This window comes from Crinia signifera, chromosome 5, assembly GCF_055691185.1.
Source record: "Crinia signifera chromosome 5, ASM5569118v1, whole genome shotgun sequence".
Classification (NCBI taxonomy): Eukaryota; Metazoa; Chordata; class Amphibia; order Anura; family Myobatrachidae; genus Crinia; species Crinia signifera.
Genome location: NC_139221.1, coordinates 129,574,668 through 129,596,034, shown reverse-complemented (window position 1 = coordinate 129,596,034; position 21,367 = coordinate 129,574,668). Strand labels below are relative to the sequence as shown.

Sequence of the window (21,367 nt, the reverse complement as noted above, 5' to 3'; positions counted from 1 at the left end):
CTACATGACACTGCCACCACCCAGCCATTAAATCTTATACAATTTACAAGCCTTTTTTTCTAATAGGCATGCTTGCATGTATAATTCCAGAGAACCTCTAAATGAAGACCGAGACTCACATTGATTTAACAAAAACTCTGTTATGAGCATGATTTGCTTCTTCCAAGCTATTGCTTAGCGACAGTTCTAAGCAGAAGGTACTTGTGTATTATCACGGCGCCCATCGCATTGCATACCATAAGGCTTAATATGATATGCAATGAGATGAGATGGGACCCGATCTTATACAATTTGAAATTGAATACCATTGTATATGGCATACAATGAGATGAGATATGATTTTAAATTGTATAAGCACACTAATGGTTGCTTTTAATGTTAATTGGCCCCCATATAAGATTTTTAATTGTATAAGCACCCTAATGGGTGCTTAGAATGTTAAATGCACCCCCACGCCACCCCAACTATCAATGCCAACCCAAAGCGTGGCGAGCGCGCGAGGGGCGGCGGTAATCGTCCTCCGACCTTTTCATAAGCGTAATACATGTAAAGTAAAACGCGGCCGCTCGCCACGCTTCGGGCTCGTTGCGCTCGCCACACTATATAAAATCAACTCCACGCCGACATGGATAGTGGGGGTATGAAAAGGTTGGAGGACGCGTACCGCTGCCGCTCGCCACGCTTCGGGTTGGCGTTGATAGTGGGGGTGGCGTGGGGGTGCATTTAACATTGTAAGCACCCATTAGGGTGCTTATACAATTAAAAATCTTATAGGGGGGACAATTAACATTGAAAGCACCCATTAGTGTGCTTATACAATTTAAAATCATATCTCATCTCATTGTATGCCATATACAATGGTATACAATTTTAAATTGTATAAGATGCCATAAGATGGAAATCGTGGGCGCCGTGCTAATACGCAAGTACCAAGCAGAATACATGAGCACACCTACTTTTAGTTTTTAGGATACAGAAATATTCAGCTCACATTAGCATTACACATGTTGTGAGTATAGTATATGCAATTTTGAGCAAATAATGAGGATTCAGAGTCATACGGAGCAACTGAGTATGTGGAGTTGTACGCATTTCATACACTAACTGGGCGTTTACACATAATAGGGCCAGACGTACTAAGTTTGAAAAGTGATAAAAAATGGAGAGTAATAAACCACCAGCCAATCAGCTCCTAATTGCCATGCCACAGGCTGTGTTTGAAAAAATGACAGGTAGAAGCTAATTGGTTGGTAGTTTATCAGTCTTCATTTTATCTCAAGGCTAAGTACATCTCGCCCATAGTATCAAGCTAGGCACATGCTACACAATAATTGTACCAATTTGCCAATAACTGGTGCTTGGACAGTCTTATTGCATAGTGTGTATTAAGGATCAGTTCATCATTTCACCCCAAAAATCTGATGGCAAGCTACAGTATGACAGCTGGCAGCGTCGATAGCTCACTGTCAGTATTCAACTGCGCGCCCCCCCCCCCCCTTCATACCTTGCTAGTTCTTTTCAGCGAGGTATGTTAAACAGCACTTTCCTTTCTGTAATGCACTTAAAATTATTTCAAAACTTGGCTTGAAATTCTGTTATAATTATATTATCCTCTTAAATATCTGTCTAAAGCTGGCCATATACTAGTGCGATTTGGCTTCGTTTCATCCGATTCTGATGGATCGGGCCAAGAAATTGGACGGAAAGTGGCCAAATAGCAGGTGTTTGACATTTGATCTGATCAGATCCAGAGATTGAACCTGCTGCCCCAAAGATAAATTGGAATGGGACCCATCAGCGGTACATCACAAGTGCCTTCAGACAACTGTATGTGGACCTTAACATTTGTGCCGTGATTGGACCCTCTTTCTCAGTGGTATGCCAAATGGGGTTATTTGGCACTGTTTGAGCAAGGTGTATGTGGACTCATCTGCACAGCTAACCTTTGTGACATTGGGCCAGATTCTCTAAGCTTCAAAAGTGATAAAATGGAGAGTGATAAACAGCCAGCCAATCAGCTCCTGTCTGACATTTTTCAAACACAGTCTGTAACATGGCAGGTAGGAGCTGATTGGCTGGCTGTTTATCACTCTCCATTTGATCACTTTTGAAGCTTAGAGAATCTGGCCCATTGAATATAAATACAAAGATGTTGGATCTTGTTTAAACAGAGTGTATTACCAGCAACGACAAAATTGCTTCCACAAAGCAGAAAAAAAACATCCGGGAAGACTGTCATGTGTGATATGCATAATGGTTAGTGTTTACGGATAGATTTATAGCTACAATTTCTGGAAGGGACATATGTTACCTTTATGATGTCCATCAAAAGCTGTAAGAGTGTGTGTGTGGCGGTAAGTATTTCCATGTGCGCTACATATTCCTACTGGGAAGATTCCAGGAAAAGGGCAAGCATCCCTAACATTCCTACAGTAGCCGTTACAGGCAGGATGAGCCCTACTGTATGTTCGTTACCAGCAACTTCTGAAAAAGTTTTTCATACAAAAACTGAGGGTGAATGAGGAAGACCTATTATATTGGAAAAAATACACATTTTCATTGTGCCCGACAGCCACTGCATAAATGTAGCAGATTGTGCATATGACAATGTTATTGGAATGGATAATATGTACGCAATTTACTGCATATATGTCAAAAGGAAATCATTGGCTTTTAAGAAAACAAAATGTCAGTCAGTATAACTATTAATACAAAAATAAACCATACAGTACATTAAAAAAAAAAAAAACTTTGTCAAACCAAGGCAAAAGTAAGGCAAATGGTACCAAAGTTGCGAGAAGGCAATACAGAGATCATAAGAACTAGGTGTACTCTTAGAGGTAATTTCAATGCCCCGACAGTGAGCTATGACGGCGAGAAGTGCCATTTGCTTGTCATCATTGTATTCAACTCCCTCCCCTTCACTCTTGCCACCTCGCCTGTGCCCTAAGGCGAGGCGGAAATGGTGATTGTGCCCATTAAAATGGCTGGATCACCACCAAATGCAGCAGACTCACTGCATTTGTGGCGAACCTTGCCGTTTAAGGGGATCCTCACCAACCTCTCCTGGTAAGCCTGCTGCCTATCCGCTTCGGTGCACATGGTGAAACCCAGCACCGCTGTAGATGCCCAGCGCTTACCCAGCAGTGACTTCAACGGGTCCAGGTCGCCTCCTAGATCCATATAGAACCACTGAAATTACCACTAGATCTCTCTGTAAGGTCTTGGAAACAGATCCATTGTCACATGCCGGCAGCTTTCACTTCAATAATTTGGCACCTGGCACTTTACTCACGAGAGCTAGCAGTGGCAACATTTATTCCATGTACAAACCGTGTATACTGAATATGGTGCCTCTTTGGGATTTCCCGACTCCTGGGCAGCAGCAATATTAATTACATTCTGCACTAGCTGCTTCTTCGTTATTTTTGGTTGTTCATTGACATTTTCGCTCTTCAGACGCTGCATTCTTGAAATCCCCTACTATGGATTGCGGCACTAGCGCTCTCTGTACTTTTTGCTGCGACTAGTGCTGTGATTACTGAGCCTGAACCCTACTAATGACAACAGCAAGGACATTTTCTGCATTAGCGCCTGCACCAGCTCAAACTTAAATCTAGAATCTACAGGGTTTAAAGGTATAATGGTGAGCAGACCTTCAATTAATATTATTAAGCCTAATGCCCATGAGATTACATCAAATTAAGTTGCTTAATAAAAAAAAAATATTGGGGCTATATACCAACCCATTTTACTGAGTTTGAAATTTGATCAGTGAACAGTCACTGGGCCAGATGCACTAAGCTTCAAAAGTGATAAAATAGAAAGTGATAAACAACCAGCCAATCAGCTCCTGCCTGACATATTTCAAACACAGCCTGTGACATGGCAGGTAGGAGCTGATTGGCTGGCTGTTTATCACTTTCTATTTTATCACTTTTGAAGCTTAGTGCATCTGTCCCACTGACTTATACCAAACTACTTAGACTGAGGTTTCTTTGTTGGTGTTTTATGGATTTTTAATGTTTGCATAGTCACAGTGATTAGATCTATGAGCAATTATTATTATTAATTTATTTCTCCTGGGAGATACTGTGATTAATAACATTTGTATTTTGATGTAAAGGTTACATATTATTTATCCACAGTATAACTAGATGTATAGCACCACAGGGTTTTTTTGTTCGAGCTGAAGAGACAATGAGAAACTGTTGAAATAGAAAGGGGCTGAAGAGACGCTACCACAGTTGACAAGATGACTGAACATAACTTTGTCCTGTGCCATCTCATCTATGGTACTGCACAAAAGAAATTGGCACTTATGTAAGCCAGAGTCCCTGGCAAAGGGCACTACTGTCTATTTTGCCTCCACGCCCCTAGGTAGGCTTAAACCAAAACCGGCTATGCATGGTCAAGTATGTTAACAAAATTATTTTACTATAATTACCCTGCCACTGTAATACCATTATTTATTAACATGTACTTAAATAGCACCAGCATATTCCATTGCACTTTATATTGCCTCTTATGTTGGATCTGGGAAGATCACCTAGATGCTATTGGGAAACCCTCAGGGAGTAAAAAATAAAAAAAATATATTTTAATTGTAAAAACCCTTTAAACAAATCTGTGACTACACAAAACTTGTGTAAGTGATAACATGAGGAGAATGCACTGCTCTGCAGTTATTGCCAAAGTAAATAAATATAGTATTGCAGATGATGTCCACTTTCAAGTTAGTTTGACACATGAGACGTAATGGACCACTTAAAATGCAACGTGAAAAGCTATTCCGCAGCACATTAGTGGTATGAGCAAACCCAGGGGAATTTCGGAAAGGTTGTGATCAATGCAAATTTTAGATCTAAGATCTGCCATTGTACAATCAAGGAATTCTGTTGAATATTGTGATATGTTAGAACAGCAGCCAGTGGCAAAGGTCAAGTCCATTTTACAAGGAAGAGTGACTGGCTCTTCTTGAGACCGGTTTTGCTTTTCCCACAAGACTCTGCAGATATAGAAGTCTTCTCAATGTTGAATTCACACCCACACTATGCAAGGGTCGATGGCAACGAGCAATGTTGGCATATCTAGTTCCCTCAAACATGGTCTTGTTTCTGTCAGTAGAGCTTATGGCAGGGTTATTCTCTTGCTGATGTCAGAAGACTCTTATTTTAATGTGAAGCAGTATAGTGTGACCGAATTTAGCAATCCAAATAATGACAACTATAGCCGGCTATAACTCAATAACCTATACAGACTGTATACCTTCACTTACAAACATGAGGATATTTTAAGGGCAGGGCACATTTTTTATTAGAAATTTACATAAAAAAAAATGAATATGTGTGTGTGTGTGTGTGTGTGTGTGTGTGTAAAAGATGCCCACTGCACTAGGATTATACCAATTAAACATGGTCATACTCTGCTATGCCCATTAAAATTTTTTGTCGTAATGACAATAACACATGGCACACACTCTAATCCCCCTTACACATTATACCACACACCATAACAATCATTACACATGATGACACACACCAAAAGTTCTAAGCGGCATGTCAATGCGGTGGGAGGCAGCGTAAGGGCGTACAGTGCCACACACAAAAATGGCAGGGTGCGGCACCCTGCAAAAGAAGCTTAGAGGGAACAATAGGTAAGTGTTGTGTGAATATTGATAATATGCAGCAATGATGTCCTCATAAATCATTGCTGCAATTGCACCAGGTCCCTTGAGACTTCTAGCACCAGCTGTCACATTATTCGTAACAGTTTCCTGGTGCATCATAGTCACATTGCTTTACGAATTTTACAGCTTCTTGTCTAAAAAACTAGACACACTAGTATACAGTACATACAGATGGAGCACCTCTCATTCTTGCCGCTAGCGCGCCATCGCAGAGGTTTTGGTGATCCTATCTTCTTGCACTCCCATCCGCCAAGGGGCGTGGATGCTCACCATGCAATACAAGTCGCCACCTCTGGGTGACTAATGCTCCACCAATCTAGCAGCAGATTGATATACTGTACCGATGGAACGGTATCGACATTCGCCGAGCAGAGCGAGCTTACACAGTATACTACAGTATGAGACGCTTGTGTGTCTCATCACCGTGAACATCGCTGTGGCTCCAACTGTACTGTACAACTGTACTTCTGCTGTGTGCTAGTATAATTGTTGTGTGTGTGTACTGTGATAATTCATTTTGTCAAGGAATACTATTTAACAATTTAAGTGTCCCAGAGCTAACCTTATGTGCTGAGTCTGCAATAAGAAGTAGTAAAGGCTTTCATGAAATCAGCCCTCTCCTAACACATCAGGCGGCATTGACCGCGTATTCAGAGCACAGTGCATTAAAACTAAATTGCACTTAATCTATTTGGCATACAGATAAGGGAACCTGACTATATTAGTGCTATATGGATAAATTAAAAATGTATTTATTTATTAATAGTTTCTTGTATAGCGCACACATATTCTGCATCGCTTTACAGAGAATATTTGATCATTCACATCAGTCCCTGCCCCAGTGGAGCTTACAATCTATATTAAATAAGCTTAATATCTCTGGTTTCGGTGCTCCAATTGGCTCAGAACTGGGTTTGTATGGAAGAGGAGACTTTTATCTACCAGAAGATATGAACCCCAAGTTTCTGAGACCCCCTGGAAAGGGTAGCTGCAAACATCAGAACCCATGGTGGGTCTGAATTAACGGGTCCATTCTAGTCAATGGGGAAAAATTGTGTCAAATTTGCACCCTGATATCTCCGGTTCTATGTGTCCTAGAGACTTGAGACTGGTACCAAATGAAAGAGGAGACTCCCAACTTATAGGGTAGACTATGTAGTTGTTTATATGACATCAGTAAGGTAAGCGGCAAGCATCCATATTTAGGGTCCCCTCCAATTGTCCACCTACTGTAGCTCATTACTACTGAGTACCGCCAATAGGAAATACTGTATAGAGAGGCTAAAGACAGTGTTTTTGCAACCAAGAACTTAGGGAGGAGCTTTTATCTATCCCCATTAAACTTATTTTGCTATCACTTATAACTGTAACTGTTACAGTAGAGTACAAAAAAAAGCTGTTTGTGCTATTAAGACATAAGTGGTACTTAGTACCCAAATAGGAAAAACTCTATGGAGGTTCTAAGCACAGTATTTAATATCTCCCCATTATACTTATATGGCTATCACTTATAGCGAACTGTTACAGCAGAGTACAATAAAAACCTGTTCATGCTATTGAGTACACAAAGTGCTATCGAGTACGCAAGTGCTACTTATTACTCAAATAGGAAATACTCTATGGAGGTGAGAGGAACAACGTTTTTTATTGTTATTATAATTAATTGAAACATTTACAAACCTTATATTTAATAAAACGAACATAAAAAAAAAATTGTTTTCATAAAAGCCTTTTGGTGTGAGCCTATGCACAAGAACCATAGAGCATGCCGTGTAATGCACAGTGTTTGTATAGTGCCTTCCCCCAGCAAGATTGACTGAATTGGCCTCTTTCATTGCATTCTCTGTGAAAAGTTTTCTATGAAGGGGGAAGGGATGCGGGGGTTGGGGTGTGCTGAATACAATACCTTCCACACTAAACAACAATGGGAGTGTCTAAGACGCTGTAGCGAATCATGTTTGACCGAGTGTCTGAATTAACGGGTCAATTGGGAAAAATGTGTCTACTTTGCACCCTGATATCTCCGGTTCTATATGTCCTGTTCTATATGAGACTGGTACCATGTGAAAGAGGAGACTCTTGGCTTACAGAGTAGACTAAGTAGTAGTTTATATGACATCAGTAAGGGAAGCGGCAAGCATCCGTAGTTAGGGTCACCTCCAATTGTCCACCTACTGTAGCTCATTACTACTGAGTACCGCAAATAGGAAATACTGTATAGAGAGGCTGAAGACAGTGTTTTAGCATCCAAGAACTTAGGAAGGAGCTTTTATGTCTCTCCATTATAGCAATATCACTTACAGCTGTAACTTCTACTGTACAATGCAATAAAAGCGGTTCCTGCCTGTGCAGACGCATGGAAATCTTTATAGGGAGGCAAGATGTTTTTTTTTCGTGTATTAAATACTGTATACTCTAACTGACCTACTGTACTATAGCTGTGTTTAAAAAAAAATGATCCCTTTATGAATCAGACTCAGGCATACTGTAATACATGCAGAGTGGCACACTTATACCCCTTTCAGACATACGCGAAAATCCCGGGTTTTTTCACATGAACGCACCCAAACCCGGGACTAGCGTATGTCTGAAAGGGTATACCCGGGACTTCACTCCCGGATACTGAGCACCTGCAATTGACCAGGGTTTTTCCCGGTATTTAACTCCCGGGTATAATACCCGGCTTATGTCTGAATGGGTTTACCCGGGTTTTTCAGTTTTACACATGTGACAACGCTTTTTTTTGCTGCCCGGGCGTCTTCTGATGAGGTCAAGTGTCCCATTTTAATGATGAAACACTGAAATGCTTGAAAAGCCTGGCTTATGTGTGAAAGGGGTATACCCGGGTTTTTCCCGGGTCTGAGGTGTAGTGTGAAAGGGTTCTGCTACTAAAATCCCGGGAGTGACCTGGGTTGAAAATCCCGGGTAAACCTGGCCAAAATCCCGGGTAGTATGTCTAAAAGGGGTATTATCCACTACTTCACAACACTTGACAAGAGCGGCCAGACTTTCCACTCAGATGCATCCTAGCGCCTTTTGACCAAAACAATGAGACGCATTAGCGACCGTGCCCATGCAGACGCCCGGAAAGGTTAATAGGGAGGCAGGAGTTTTAATGTACAACATACAGAGCGGCACGCTTATCCACAAGCCTACACACCTGATAAGAGCTGTCTATCTACAGTACTGTAGCTTACTGGACAGTACAGTAGTAGCAAAGTAGTTCCTGCGCTACAGAGCTTTTTAATACTGTAGTCACTTTCTGCACACGCTGCAGCACACATTTTACGCATGCGCAGTGAAGATTTCAAAAAGTGACACCTGGTGGATGATCACTGGTATTGCACTCATCCGGCAATCAACAAGCTGTTAAAATGTTTTGCGATGCCTTGCGCCTAGGGCCGCCATGGCGGGCTGGCAGTAGAACCGCCATGGGTAGGCTGAATGAGCGGCGCTACATCTGTAAACTATGCTGCCATTAGCAAAATACAAGAGGAGGGTAAATAGTGTCAAACGATTGATTTGTACAGCTTTTATTAATGATGGGATAATGATAGCCAGTGATGAAAGTGTTTAGAGTCTTTTGGGGTACATTATAATGGGCCTTATTCTAGTTCACTCTTTCTGACAAAATCCTTCTTAGATGGACAAAACCATGTGCACTGCAGGGGGGCAGATGTAACATGTGCAGAGAGAATTAGATTTGGGTGAGTTATTTTGTTTCTGTGCAGGATAAATACTGACTGCTTTATTTTTACACTGCAATATAGATCTCACTTTGAAGTAAAACCCCACCCAAATCTTACTCTCTCTGCGCAAGTAACATCTGCCCCACCTGCAGTGCACATGGTTTTGTCCATCTAAGAAGGAATTTGTCAGAAAGAGTGAACTAGAATAACCCCCAATGTCATTAAACATTTCCCATTAATAAGTACCTCAACATTCATGTGTCACATCATTAGACTCACCTAGAAATGAGTATGTGTGATGTTCATCATATGGTAGAAAACATTTTGGCAATACCTAAGCCCTATTGTTGCTATTTCAAAGTTTCAATGGATAATATTTATGTTGCTGTATTAGACATGACAGGTGAATACATGAGAAGTATTTTCGATTACGTTGAAGTTATAATGCAGTTATGGTTTTTTATAAACTAGATACAGTATGGACATGTCCAGCTCTTCTTACTTGCTAAGCTGCATGTAATTTCCAAGTTGCTGACACTAGTTCAGTAACACCAGAACGTGCTTAATCCCCAACACAACCATATTAAGGAAAGTTGTTGTCTTTGCTCACCGGCTCGGTCGTAGAGAATATGGGAGCGTTGTAAGCCTTCCTTAATGTGTCCCTCCGCTATAACCATTCCAGATTTTTGTGGATCCGTTCCTGCTGCAAGTCTAGCTTGAACGGACAGCTGCAGGCCATTAAGTCCAGTTCTGGCATCACCGTCACAGAGATGTGCTAAGGTTGTTAAAGCTTTTGCCTCAATATACATTGGAGATCTAAAAGATAATCACAAGTTGTATTTAATAAGAAGTCCCATTTAGTTTTTTTTTTTTATAAAAGGTGTACACAAAGAAATATAAATACTCTTTCACTGCAGACTTTTTGTGTTTTAGAAGCAGAGAAGAGAATTAATTTAGCATCAATGCCTCACAGTAACATCCCTATACCATGAGATATGCCATCTGTAAGTCCATGTTCAACTTTTTTATTTTTCATTGTTATATATTAAATAGGATTCGCTGCACATACCAATTATTGTCATTGAATACTGCCCTTTGTGTGACATCATATTACAGTAACTGCCCCTTAAGAGCTTCCACTATAAATTCCCCAGGAAACATATTCAAAGAGGTCATTTTTCGTTAGTTGGCAATAAACCTACAAATATGTTTTTGGACTGTGGAAGGAAACTGATTTTAAATTGACCAGTGCGATTAGGCTTTTCACCTTAAACAGAATAAATAGAAGAGGGACATGCCAGTGCCTTGATCTCAAACAAAATAAAAAAACAAATAAGAGTGCCAAATTCTGTACATATGTACCTTCACATATTGCCAGATGTATGTCCCTGCGTCGTAACGGAAATAATTGTTCTTCATTATGCAAAGAAGCCTGCATGCGCAGATTTACATTTAGCTTGACCTTTATAGATCAGATCAAAAATAGGAAGCAGCACAGGCCACAAAGTTTCCCCTTATTCCCTGCACTATGCAGTTTGCATAGAAAAAGAGGGGGTGTCTAGAAAAAAAACATGTTTGATAGTAAATAGACTGGCACCCCCCCCCCCGCACAATGCCACCCGGAGCCAGACTCGCACAATACACACAATACACAGTGCAGCCTGCAGAGCGCCGAGCCAAGGATATAGAGGGGCTCGGCGCTCTGCAGGCTGCACTGTGCAGTGAATGCTCCATCCGAGTCCCGACGCCTGGAGGGAGAAGATGCTGCGCTGCCGCCACCACAGGTAAGTAATAGTAATTGGCTGGGGGGGGGGGGGGTGCCGCTCATGAGGGGGGGTGCCGCCGGTGTGCGCGAGAGGGGGGTGCCGCTGGATTGAGCCAAAATTCATAAAATGCCATACGGATTGAGCCAAAATTCACATAATGCCACATGGATTGAGCCAAAATTCACAATATGCTTCATAAACAGGGACATTGTCTGCCAAAGGCGCGCATTAAACATTTACACCATAATGTCCATTACATGTTAAGTTACATGCCATTATGTCCATTATGTATTATGCCAAACACCATAATGCCTATTAAAAATTATGCTACATAAGTGCTGCTTATCTACATGCTCATTGCCAAGGGTTCCATGCTCATTGCTAGAGGTTCCATGCTCGTTGTCATGTGGGATTACATGCTCATTGCCAAGGGGGAATACAAGCTCGCAGCCACCGCCAGGCAGAAGTGATAGCCACTGACAGTGGCAGAGCCTGGCTGTATTCAGGTCCCGGCTATTTGAAATAATACCCCTTTCACACCAGAAAATGCATTCCCAGGTTGGCCCCTTTTACACCAGCCTAGTCCCTGCATTTTCTGGTGTGAGGAGGGAAAACCACCCCTCCCCCTTTTATCCAGTTATCTCATTTTACCGGTTATATCTTCGGAACCAACTGACCAATTTACATGAGACAAGTATCATATTGATGAACCATGAAATTACATTTCAAAAATAAAAAAATCGGTTTATCTGCAATATCTCTGGAACCGATTGACCAATATGGACCTGGTATCAATTTGAAGGCCCAGCGATTTGGAATTGAATGAGATCAACCACAAGCTTCTGTGATGCCAGGGGAGGAACTGGCACCCATTGGAACCGGGTGGGGGTCGGAATTAACGGGTCCCATATTATCCTATGGGGAAAAACGTTACAGGTTTGTCAAACAATATCTTCGGTTCCCAGGGGGCGAGAGACACGGGGCTGGGGTCGTTGGAAAGCCCTGGTCCTCAGCTACAAAAAACTGACAGCCACCCCCCCCCCCCCGAATCTGCCAATGGTTGTATTTGATATTGCTTATAGAAGCAAATTTGAATAGAAATCGAATGCTTTATTAGCATTGCATGCAGATTCGATCCAAATGGACGCTACTGTGTAGTGCAGTGGTTCCCAAACTGTGTGCCTAGGCTCCCTGGGGTGCCTCGGGTTGGTCGTCCAGGACCAATTCAAATTATTGGGATCTCCTGGTGTAGTGGATATCGAATAGAAAAAAAAAGTCTTGGCAGGCAAGACTATCTAGTGGAAATCTAAAAGTAGATTAGTAGTGGATATCGAATAGAAAAAAAAAGTCTTGGCAGACTAGACTATCTAGTGCAAATCTAATGTGTTCACTGCTGCATTCAAGTAGATCCAGATTCTATCTCCTGCCTGAAGGATCAGGAACACTGAGATCAAATTGAAACCGAATAGCAAATCAAATAGTGCAAATCAAATGCACATCAAATAGTAAATGGAATAGTAAAGATAATGAAAAATAGTGAAAATCGAAAAGGAGTAGAAAAACTTCAGAACAGGTCTAATAGGCTAAATCGAATCAAAAAAGGTGTTATGCACTATAAAAGCGTACGCATACACAATGATTTACTTTCAACTTGCTATTTACGTCGATTTACTAATTAGACTAGAAAAATGTGACCCTAGGGTACTGTTGCCGCCCCATTTCTAGAGGATGTGTACCTCTGTCCAAGCTATATATATATATATATATATATATATATATATATATATATATATATATATATATATATATATATATATATATATATATATATATATATATATAAAAAGATCCAGGGTCCGGCACTCCCAATGACCATACAGAAACCCTTTGACAACGGGTCCCGGTGCCTTCACTAGTAAACAAATACAGTAACCTTCGGATGTGCGGCACTCGGTAATAACGTGATGAACACAGGATAGTCGGCTGACTATCCTGTGTTCATCACGTTATTACCGAGTGCCGCACATCCGAAGGTTACTATATATATATATATGTATATATATATATATATATATATATATATATATATATATATATATATATATATATATATATATATATATATATATATATATATATATATATATATACATATATACACACACACACACAGCACCTGCAGCATAAGCTTGCAAGTACTGTCAAGAGGCGCAGCTGTGTTGAGTATATTAATTATAAAATACAATTCTTTAGCAATATATACATTTATTTAAAAAGAATAACTGAGCAAGCCGCTGATATATCTATATAGGTAGAGAAACAAGTTCTTGTATGCTGTATTACCTGCTCACCCAACTGATTGAAAATACCACTAAACCTACAGCCATTGAGCGGTCCATATAACTCCACAGTGGCTATAGACTTTCCCCTCTTCAGCATCCGGAGTGCACATCTGGGAAATAGAGGGTGGACAATTCATCTGAGTAGTACATATTGGAATAGGAGCCATGAAATATACACAGTCACCGGAGAGATTGTAGTTCATGTGCGGGACTGGTAATTATAAGGATTGCTGCCCTTACAACATACTAAAGTTTGATGCCTGATCCGTAGTTATTTATGCCAACATTTATGTTACGTGGTGTTTGTCTTGTAATGTCTGTTTAATGAATTATGGGTGTGAAGTGCACTTCAAATAATACATGCTCTGTTTTATGAATTATTTTTAAATACATTTATATATTGCTAAAGAATTGTATTTTATAATGAATATACTGAACACAGCTGCGCCTCTTGACAGTACTTGCAAGCTTATGCTGCAGGTGCTGTACATATATATATATATATATACACTGATTTACTAATCAACTTTATTTCCCCTATTCCACCCCCTTTCAATTTGGCCTTTGCTTTCCATTCAATTTCACATTTGGGGTGGGATGCTCTAACATCCGCTGACCTACATCGCACCCCTTCGCCGGCCACCGCATTCTTAATATTCGCATATGCTCTAACATATGCGATTATTAGCACAAATCGCAAAGGTGAGATGTGCCTGGGATGTTGCTATGGTTAACCAATCAGATTCTATTACCTCTAGAAGGTGCTAAATAAATAAGTAGATTCTGATTGGTCGCTACTGGCAGCATCCCATATTTAATAAAACTCCCTATAGTAGGGCTCGACAAATCCCGGGAGCCAGGTCGCCATGGCGACCAGATTCTGCTTCCTGGCGACCAGATTTTTTTGCAGGGAGGGAGGAAGCAGAATCTGGTCGTGGGCGGTGTCCGACTCCCCTTCTCCCCCTCCGTCCTCACTAACCAGCGCCAGCGCTGCCCTCTCCCCCTCCGTCCTCACTAACCAGCACCAGCGCTACTGGACTCCTTCTCCCCCTCCTGCCTGAGCAGCCGCAGCGCTGCCCGCTCCCCCTCTGTCCCCACTAAACGCCAGCGCTGCCCGCTCCCCCTTCTCCCTCACTGACCAAAGTGGAGCGGCAGCGCTGCCTGCTCCCTCAGTTAAGGCTCTCAAGCCATATATACATACATACTGTATGCGCGCACCTCCTACTACAGCCGGGAACTAAATATCTTTGCCGGACACCGGAAGTCGCTTAAGCGGTACCGGAAGTGACGGTATATGCCGCGAATGAGCGGCACAGGTGAATTGAGGAACGCTGTAAAATATGGACATGACCCCGATTGGGATTCCACTATTACTGAACCCTGTATGTCACTATCTGTTGGTTTTATCTATGTGTTTTCATCCTCGCTTTATCCTTATTGTGCATTGTGTTTTTAGCAGTGTAGAGAGAATGGAATTGTGTATTAGATAGGTATTTAGGTATGCTGGGGAAACAGAGTCCTTCCTGCACTCCAACCCACGTTTTACTGCTGATGATTTTATGATAATCAATGGGACAGGTATAAATACCGCCATTCACCATAGACCCCTCACACCTTGAAAAAGGGCTGAAGTGTGAGCCCGAAACGCATTGGTGAGGAGGAGGGGGCACATCTGATGGTGAGACCTATTGCTTTATTCCATCTGGCAATTCCTCTCAACCTGTTCCGGATACAGGAAGAGAGTGTATTTTTGGTTCCACACATCGGTGTGCAAATGTGTTTTTAATTGTTGTATCTATTTTACTTGTATATCATATGGATTAAATACTTTTTTACGGAGTATCCTGGGTGTGGAGATTTTCCTTATCCGGATAAAGACCAAAGAAACTGCTCTGTGAAAATAGGGCCTCATATTGAGGTGAGTGTTGGTCCATCTGACGTCTGATGTTTTACTATTGATTGAGTACGTGGTGTCGAGTGATATTGAAGACTAGACTCCTGGTTCAAAGATACCTTTACGTGTAAATAGGGCCTGGTGTACAGGTCAGTAAACATCTGCATTTTGCTTGGGAAGAAGTCACAGGAGGAGTAGAAGGGATACTACCGTGTGAAAAACATAAAGATACCTTTATGTGCATATAGGGACCCCCACGGAGGTCAGTAGAAGTCCTCAGAATCGCTTCAGATCATATGTGGACATCAATCGGTCCAGAGACCTACAAGCAATCTTAACAGGCTTTAACTTTAGTCAATTGGGATAGCGCTGAAGTGTATTTTCATTTTCTTTTTGGTGTATTTGTGTAGTGGGAGTGTAGTGACCCACAGAATATACACACAGCAGCAATCCCGGGCGCAAACCCCTACCTGTTGAACCAGTCTTTTTTTATACAATTATAAAGGACAGCTGCAGGAGGGTTGAAGGAGGCGCACAGACAGTGGCGGATTATACACGGTTCCCCCCTCCCCTTGTATAATACGATGGGATCCAGGTCCGGGGCTGGTTAATGATAATGAACCTGGGGGCGCAGGTGTGTAGGCATGGACTGGATGTAGAATCTGTGAGGAGGTCTGCAGTAGGGGGGGGAGGGGAAGAGAAATTTACTTTGGCTCCTAAACTTTTGTCTTGGCTCCTAGATTTTAGAAAGATTGGTCAAGCCCTGCCCTATAGATTGTAAGCTTGCAAGCAAGGCCCTCATACAGTACCTTTATGCTGTTTGCTGCTACCCAGTTCCGGATTTGCAAATACGATCTATAGTGTGTATTTTACCTGCAAATAGTGACCAGGGACTCACATTTTCAAAGCAGACGGGTCCCTTCGAACGTGCTCTGCACTGATTGGTTGGGCCGCAATGGACACAAGCGCCTGGGTGGGTGTGAGTTAGGCCCCTTTCACAAACACCGGCAGTAGCTAACAATGGACAGCATGGTGTCCATTCACGCGGGACGGTCACAGCCCGTCTGCCAGGTTAAACCGGATTTCACCACTGGAAGGGACGGCTGCCGGGCTGTGCCCATCCCCACCATTGTAAACTTTTGTATGTGGCACGGCTTCTTGGCCGTGCAAGGTTTCGCCGCCCGGTGGCTGCCAATGTGTGTGAAAGGGGCCTGACTGTACCAGCGGCTCCCCAGGAGTTTTTTTTTTTTAACATGCAATGTCAGACTTATGTATGGGGGCCTTAACATGAGTACTTTCTAAAGAAATAGCTATAGCAGAGAATTAGTATAATGGATGAAGCAATTATTCTTGCTATTTCCTGTGCTCTGAAGCCAGACAAAATAACTGAAATGCAAGGCACCAGTTTGCATTCTGCTTCTTTAAAAATAAAATTTGCATAGACCCAACATGTTACATCCCACTTTTCTCCACTTAAACCCACAGAACTTGGTGGATATTTGATAAGCGTAAATGAAGATCATTCGAGCAGCTTGAACAAAACCCCAGCTTTCATTAAAACAGGAGGCAACATTAAAGGACTACAGGAACAGTGATAATAGGCTTTATGCTCACATGAAGCATGGCGGTGTTCTTTTCCCAAATGATTTGAAAAGACACATGGAATTCTAATTTTAATGGGTTTAAGCAAAGTGACTGCTAGCACCAGGTGGCAGGGTCTGCTTTCATGTGCAGACAATCCTTCTATTGGGAAATGACAACACGTAAGGAAAGGAAATGTACTGCAGCAATGTCCTCTCCTAACCACAACACAAAAATCATCAAGTGGATGGAAAGTCTCTTCTATGCGTCACCGCAGAGACAGATGTAACCAAAAATGAGCCACAGTGTCTAGTCACCTTATAAAGAGAGGATCGCCTTAAAACAACACTTATGCAACAACAAATTGAATTGAAAATGTTGACCATTATGAAGTAATTTACTTAGAAAATGCTGGTTATGTGCCATCAGAACATTGTGAGTATACTCTAACAGTGTACTACATGCACAAACCTGCCCTTTTTACTGACTTCCTTATTGCAGAGTGCAGTTAAATGAAAATGCTGATCTCCCACAATTATCAAACAAATGGTTAGTGTGAATGGTATTCTCAAAAAAATTATTATTATCCTACAGAATACAAAGTATCAGTCAGGAGACCATGTTATTTCGGGAAGCGGTCATCTATTAGAATGAACTTAGGTCTACAGTCATTAGGTCGACCCCACTAGGTCGACTGGCAGGAAGGTCGACCTGACTTAAGGTCGACACGGGCCAAGGTCGACATGACTTAAGGTCGAATTTGCATAAAGGTCGACATGAGGAAGGTCGGCTGGTCATAAGGTCGACATGGGGTTTTTCACTGTTTTTTGTGCCGACAGGCGGTATTTCATGCCCTACCATCCACTAGGGCGTGGTGGGAGAATAAAATAGTGTGCCGAGCGCAGCGAGGCACCGTGCCCGAAGCATCGCGAGCGAAACGAGGGTCCGATTCTCACTGCCAACTGTGTCCATGTCGACTGTGTCGACATTCGGATAAAAAAACAGTGAAAAACCCATGTCGACCTTATGACCAGTCGACCTTCCTCATGTCGACCTTTATGCAAATTCGACCTTAAGTCATATCGACCTTGGCCCATGTCGACCTTAAGTCAGGTCGACCTTCCTGCCAGTCGACCTAGTGGGGTCAACCTAATGACTGTAGACCTAAGTTCATTCTGACAGATGTACCGATTCCGTTATTTCATAGGCTCTTAGAGACAATTTGATTCTGCGTCATGGCAGAATGTGCCATTCTGTATGAGACTGTATCATATCATTCTGTATCACAAGTTTTGCCTCGCACCTAATAAAAGTGCACAATAAAATTTGTTATTTACAACCTGCGGTAAATAGTAGTTGATATGTTGTTAACTGAGCATCTCAGCAATAATCTACAGCAATTAGTGTGCAGTAGCTATGTAAATTTAAAATAGTAAACACTCACTTAGCATTTCTTCATAATTTAACAAAATAAATCATGTGATATACTCAGGGTGATATTTTTAACCCTAAGAGGTTACATTGGGATGCGGTCATTTGATCTACGGCATAATAGTCGACAGTCATTAGGCTGACATAAGAAAAGGTCAACATAAGAAAAGGTCAAAAGGTCATTAGTTCGACAGTGTCTAGGTCGACATTCAAAAGGTCGACATGGGGTTTTTCACTGTTTTTTGAGCCATGTGCCGACAAGCGATATTTCATGCCCTACCATCCACTAGGGCTTGGTGGGAGAATAAAATAGTGTGCCGAGCATAGCGAGGCACCGTGCCCGAAGCTTTGCGAGTGCAGCGAGCGGATGCAAAGCACTTTAAATTGTGTCCATGTCCACTGTGTTGACATTCGGATAAAAAAACTGTGAAAAACCCCATGTCGACCTAGACACGGTCGAACTAATGACCTTTCAACCTAGAACCATGTTGACCTTTTCCCATGTTGACCAAATGATCCCAACCCGTTAGATTAAGGAAAACAAAATCACACCATTGGGTGTGGTTTACATCCGTAATGTATTGACGTATTCGTCCATCCTATACAGCGTACTGCATCTGATCCCCGATGCGGCGACTAGAAAAGCCCAGCCTGAACGCCGTTTGTAGCATTTTCCTTTCCGATGAATCCTGCCATGTTACCCGTGATTTTTTTTTTTATGCAAAAATTTTTTTTTTGCTGGCAAGCTGAATGTTCCATTTCTCGATGTATGTGAGCATATGATACTGAGTAAACTTTGTTACTTTTATTATACTCATTTGGTGCGCTTTTCTATTCTTCTTTTGTAAATTATATATATATATATATATATATATATATATATATATATATATATATATATATATATATATATATATATACACACACACACATACATACATACATACATATATATATATATATATATATATATATATATATACACACACACACAGCACAGTATCACAGTATATTGTACATATTGCTATAGATATTATCCCAGATTATAAAAAGTCTTCATCAGGTGTATTTATAAATTTGCCTTTCAGGAAATAAACATAGAAGCTATGCAACAGTGTCAAAAGATTTAAACTTTTACAATTTTAACTGTATTTTGCTATAGGAGTATATATGTGGCAGAAAAATGGAGAAACCTTTGTAGTAATGTGCAAATCATCTTTTCGATTGGATTACAGTAGTTGTGCTTCTGCAAAAAGTTGCAGCTATACTTGCTTTAGTGTCCCCTCCGGATCAACCCACTGCCTCTCAAATATATCAGTTACCCCTTGATAAATCACACTCATGTACTGGGTTTCACCCTTGCTTGGGAACGTGACCTTGGCTGGCAACGTTGGAGCTGAAAGATGGGATCAAATCTGTAAATGGAAGCATACTTGTTCCTCAAGCATTTGTTTTGTGGAGATATAATGCACATAGGAGATGAGATTTAATAGGATGAGAGATTCAGAAAGTGAGAGATTTGGTGAGAAATCTCCAGTTTTTTTAAAGTGGCAACCATTTACACTGCAACACCAGTTGGATTTTGCAGTATAAAGGATTGCCGCTTTAAAAAAACTGGAGATTTCTCACCAAATCTCTCACTTTCTGAATCTCTCATCCTATTAAATCTCACCCAGGGTTTCTACAGATGCCTACACATAGCATGTACCTTTTGGACTAGATTGCATTGCTTCTTGTTCAAAACACACACTGCTTTAGAGATGTGATCTAATCCAAAATACACGGTGCGCTGTTGGAAATTTTTCCCAGTTCCCACTTGGTGGGATTGTACCAAACTATGGGATCTATTTACTGTTCTAAGCCTTGGAGATAAAAGTGTACAGATACCAAGTGTCAGACAGTCAGCTCCTGTATGTCATGTCAGATGTTGTGGGCCAAATGTACAGTACTAAGCTTTGAAAAGTGATAAAAGGGAGGGAGATAAATGATCAGCCCCAACTGTCATTTTTAACCCCTTCCCGCAGCAGCCTGTTTTTGCCTTCCTGACAAGAGCCCTTTTTTTCAAATCTGACAGGTATCACTTAAGTGGGGATAACTTTTTTTTGCTTTTACTTATCCCAGTGATTTTGAGATTGTTTTCTCGTGACACATTGTACTTCAAGTTAGTGGTAAATTTTGGTCGATACAGTCTGTGTTTTTTTGTAAAAAATACCAAAATGTCGTAAAAAAATTGAAAATTTAGCAATTTGCAAAATGTTAAATTTTCTGCTTGTGAGACAAATAATCATACCACTCAAAATAGTTAATAACTAACAAAGACCATATGTCTACTTTATGTTGCCATCATTATTTCAACCTCCTTTTAATTTTTTTGGACACTAGGAGGCTTAAAATATGAATAGCAAATTCTCAAATTTCCAAGAAAATTTCAAACACTGATTTTTTTAGGGACCAGTTCAGTTCTGATGTGACTTTGAGGGACTTGTATGTGAGACACCCCCATAAATGATGCCATTTCAAAAACTGCACCCCTCACAGTATTCAAAACAGCATTTTGGAAGTTTGTTTACCCTTTAGGTGTTTCACAGGAATTAAAACAAAGTGTAGGTGAAATTTCAAAATTTCATTTTTTTAGCAGATTTTCAATTTTAATACATTTTTCTAAGGAACACAGTAGATTTTACTAGAGAAATGTGACTAAAAATTGATTGCCCCAATTCTTTTGTTTTCATAAATATCCTATATGTGGCCCTAGTGTGTACGTTGACCAAACCACAGGCTTCATAATAGAAGGAGCACCTACTTGATTTTGGAGCCTCCTTTTTATGAGATTACTTTTTAGGCACCATGTAGGTTTCTAGGCACCATAAGATGCTAAAAGTTAGAAAAACCCCCACAAGTGACCCCATTTTGCAAACTACACCCCTCAGGGAATTCATCTAGGGGTATAGTGTACATTTCAAACCCCCAGGGGT

General features: G+C 41.1%; 1 protein-coding gene across 1 annotated transcript in view; it reads right to left on the bottom strand.

Moving 5' to 3' along the window:
• Positions 1-21,367, bottom strand: part of WRNIP1 (WRN helicase interacting protein 1) — a 106,198-nt gene that overhangs the window by 33,221 nt on the left and 51,610 nt on the right. Inside the window, exon 4 of the mRNA XM_083188034.1 lies at positions 9,989-10,194. Within this exon, the coding sequence (XP_083044160.1) occupies positions 9,989-10,194 (206 nt within the window). The remainder of the gene's footprint in view (positions 1-9,988; positions 10,195-21,367) is intronic.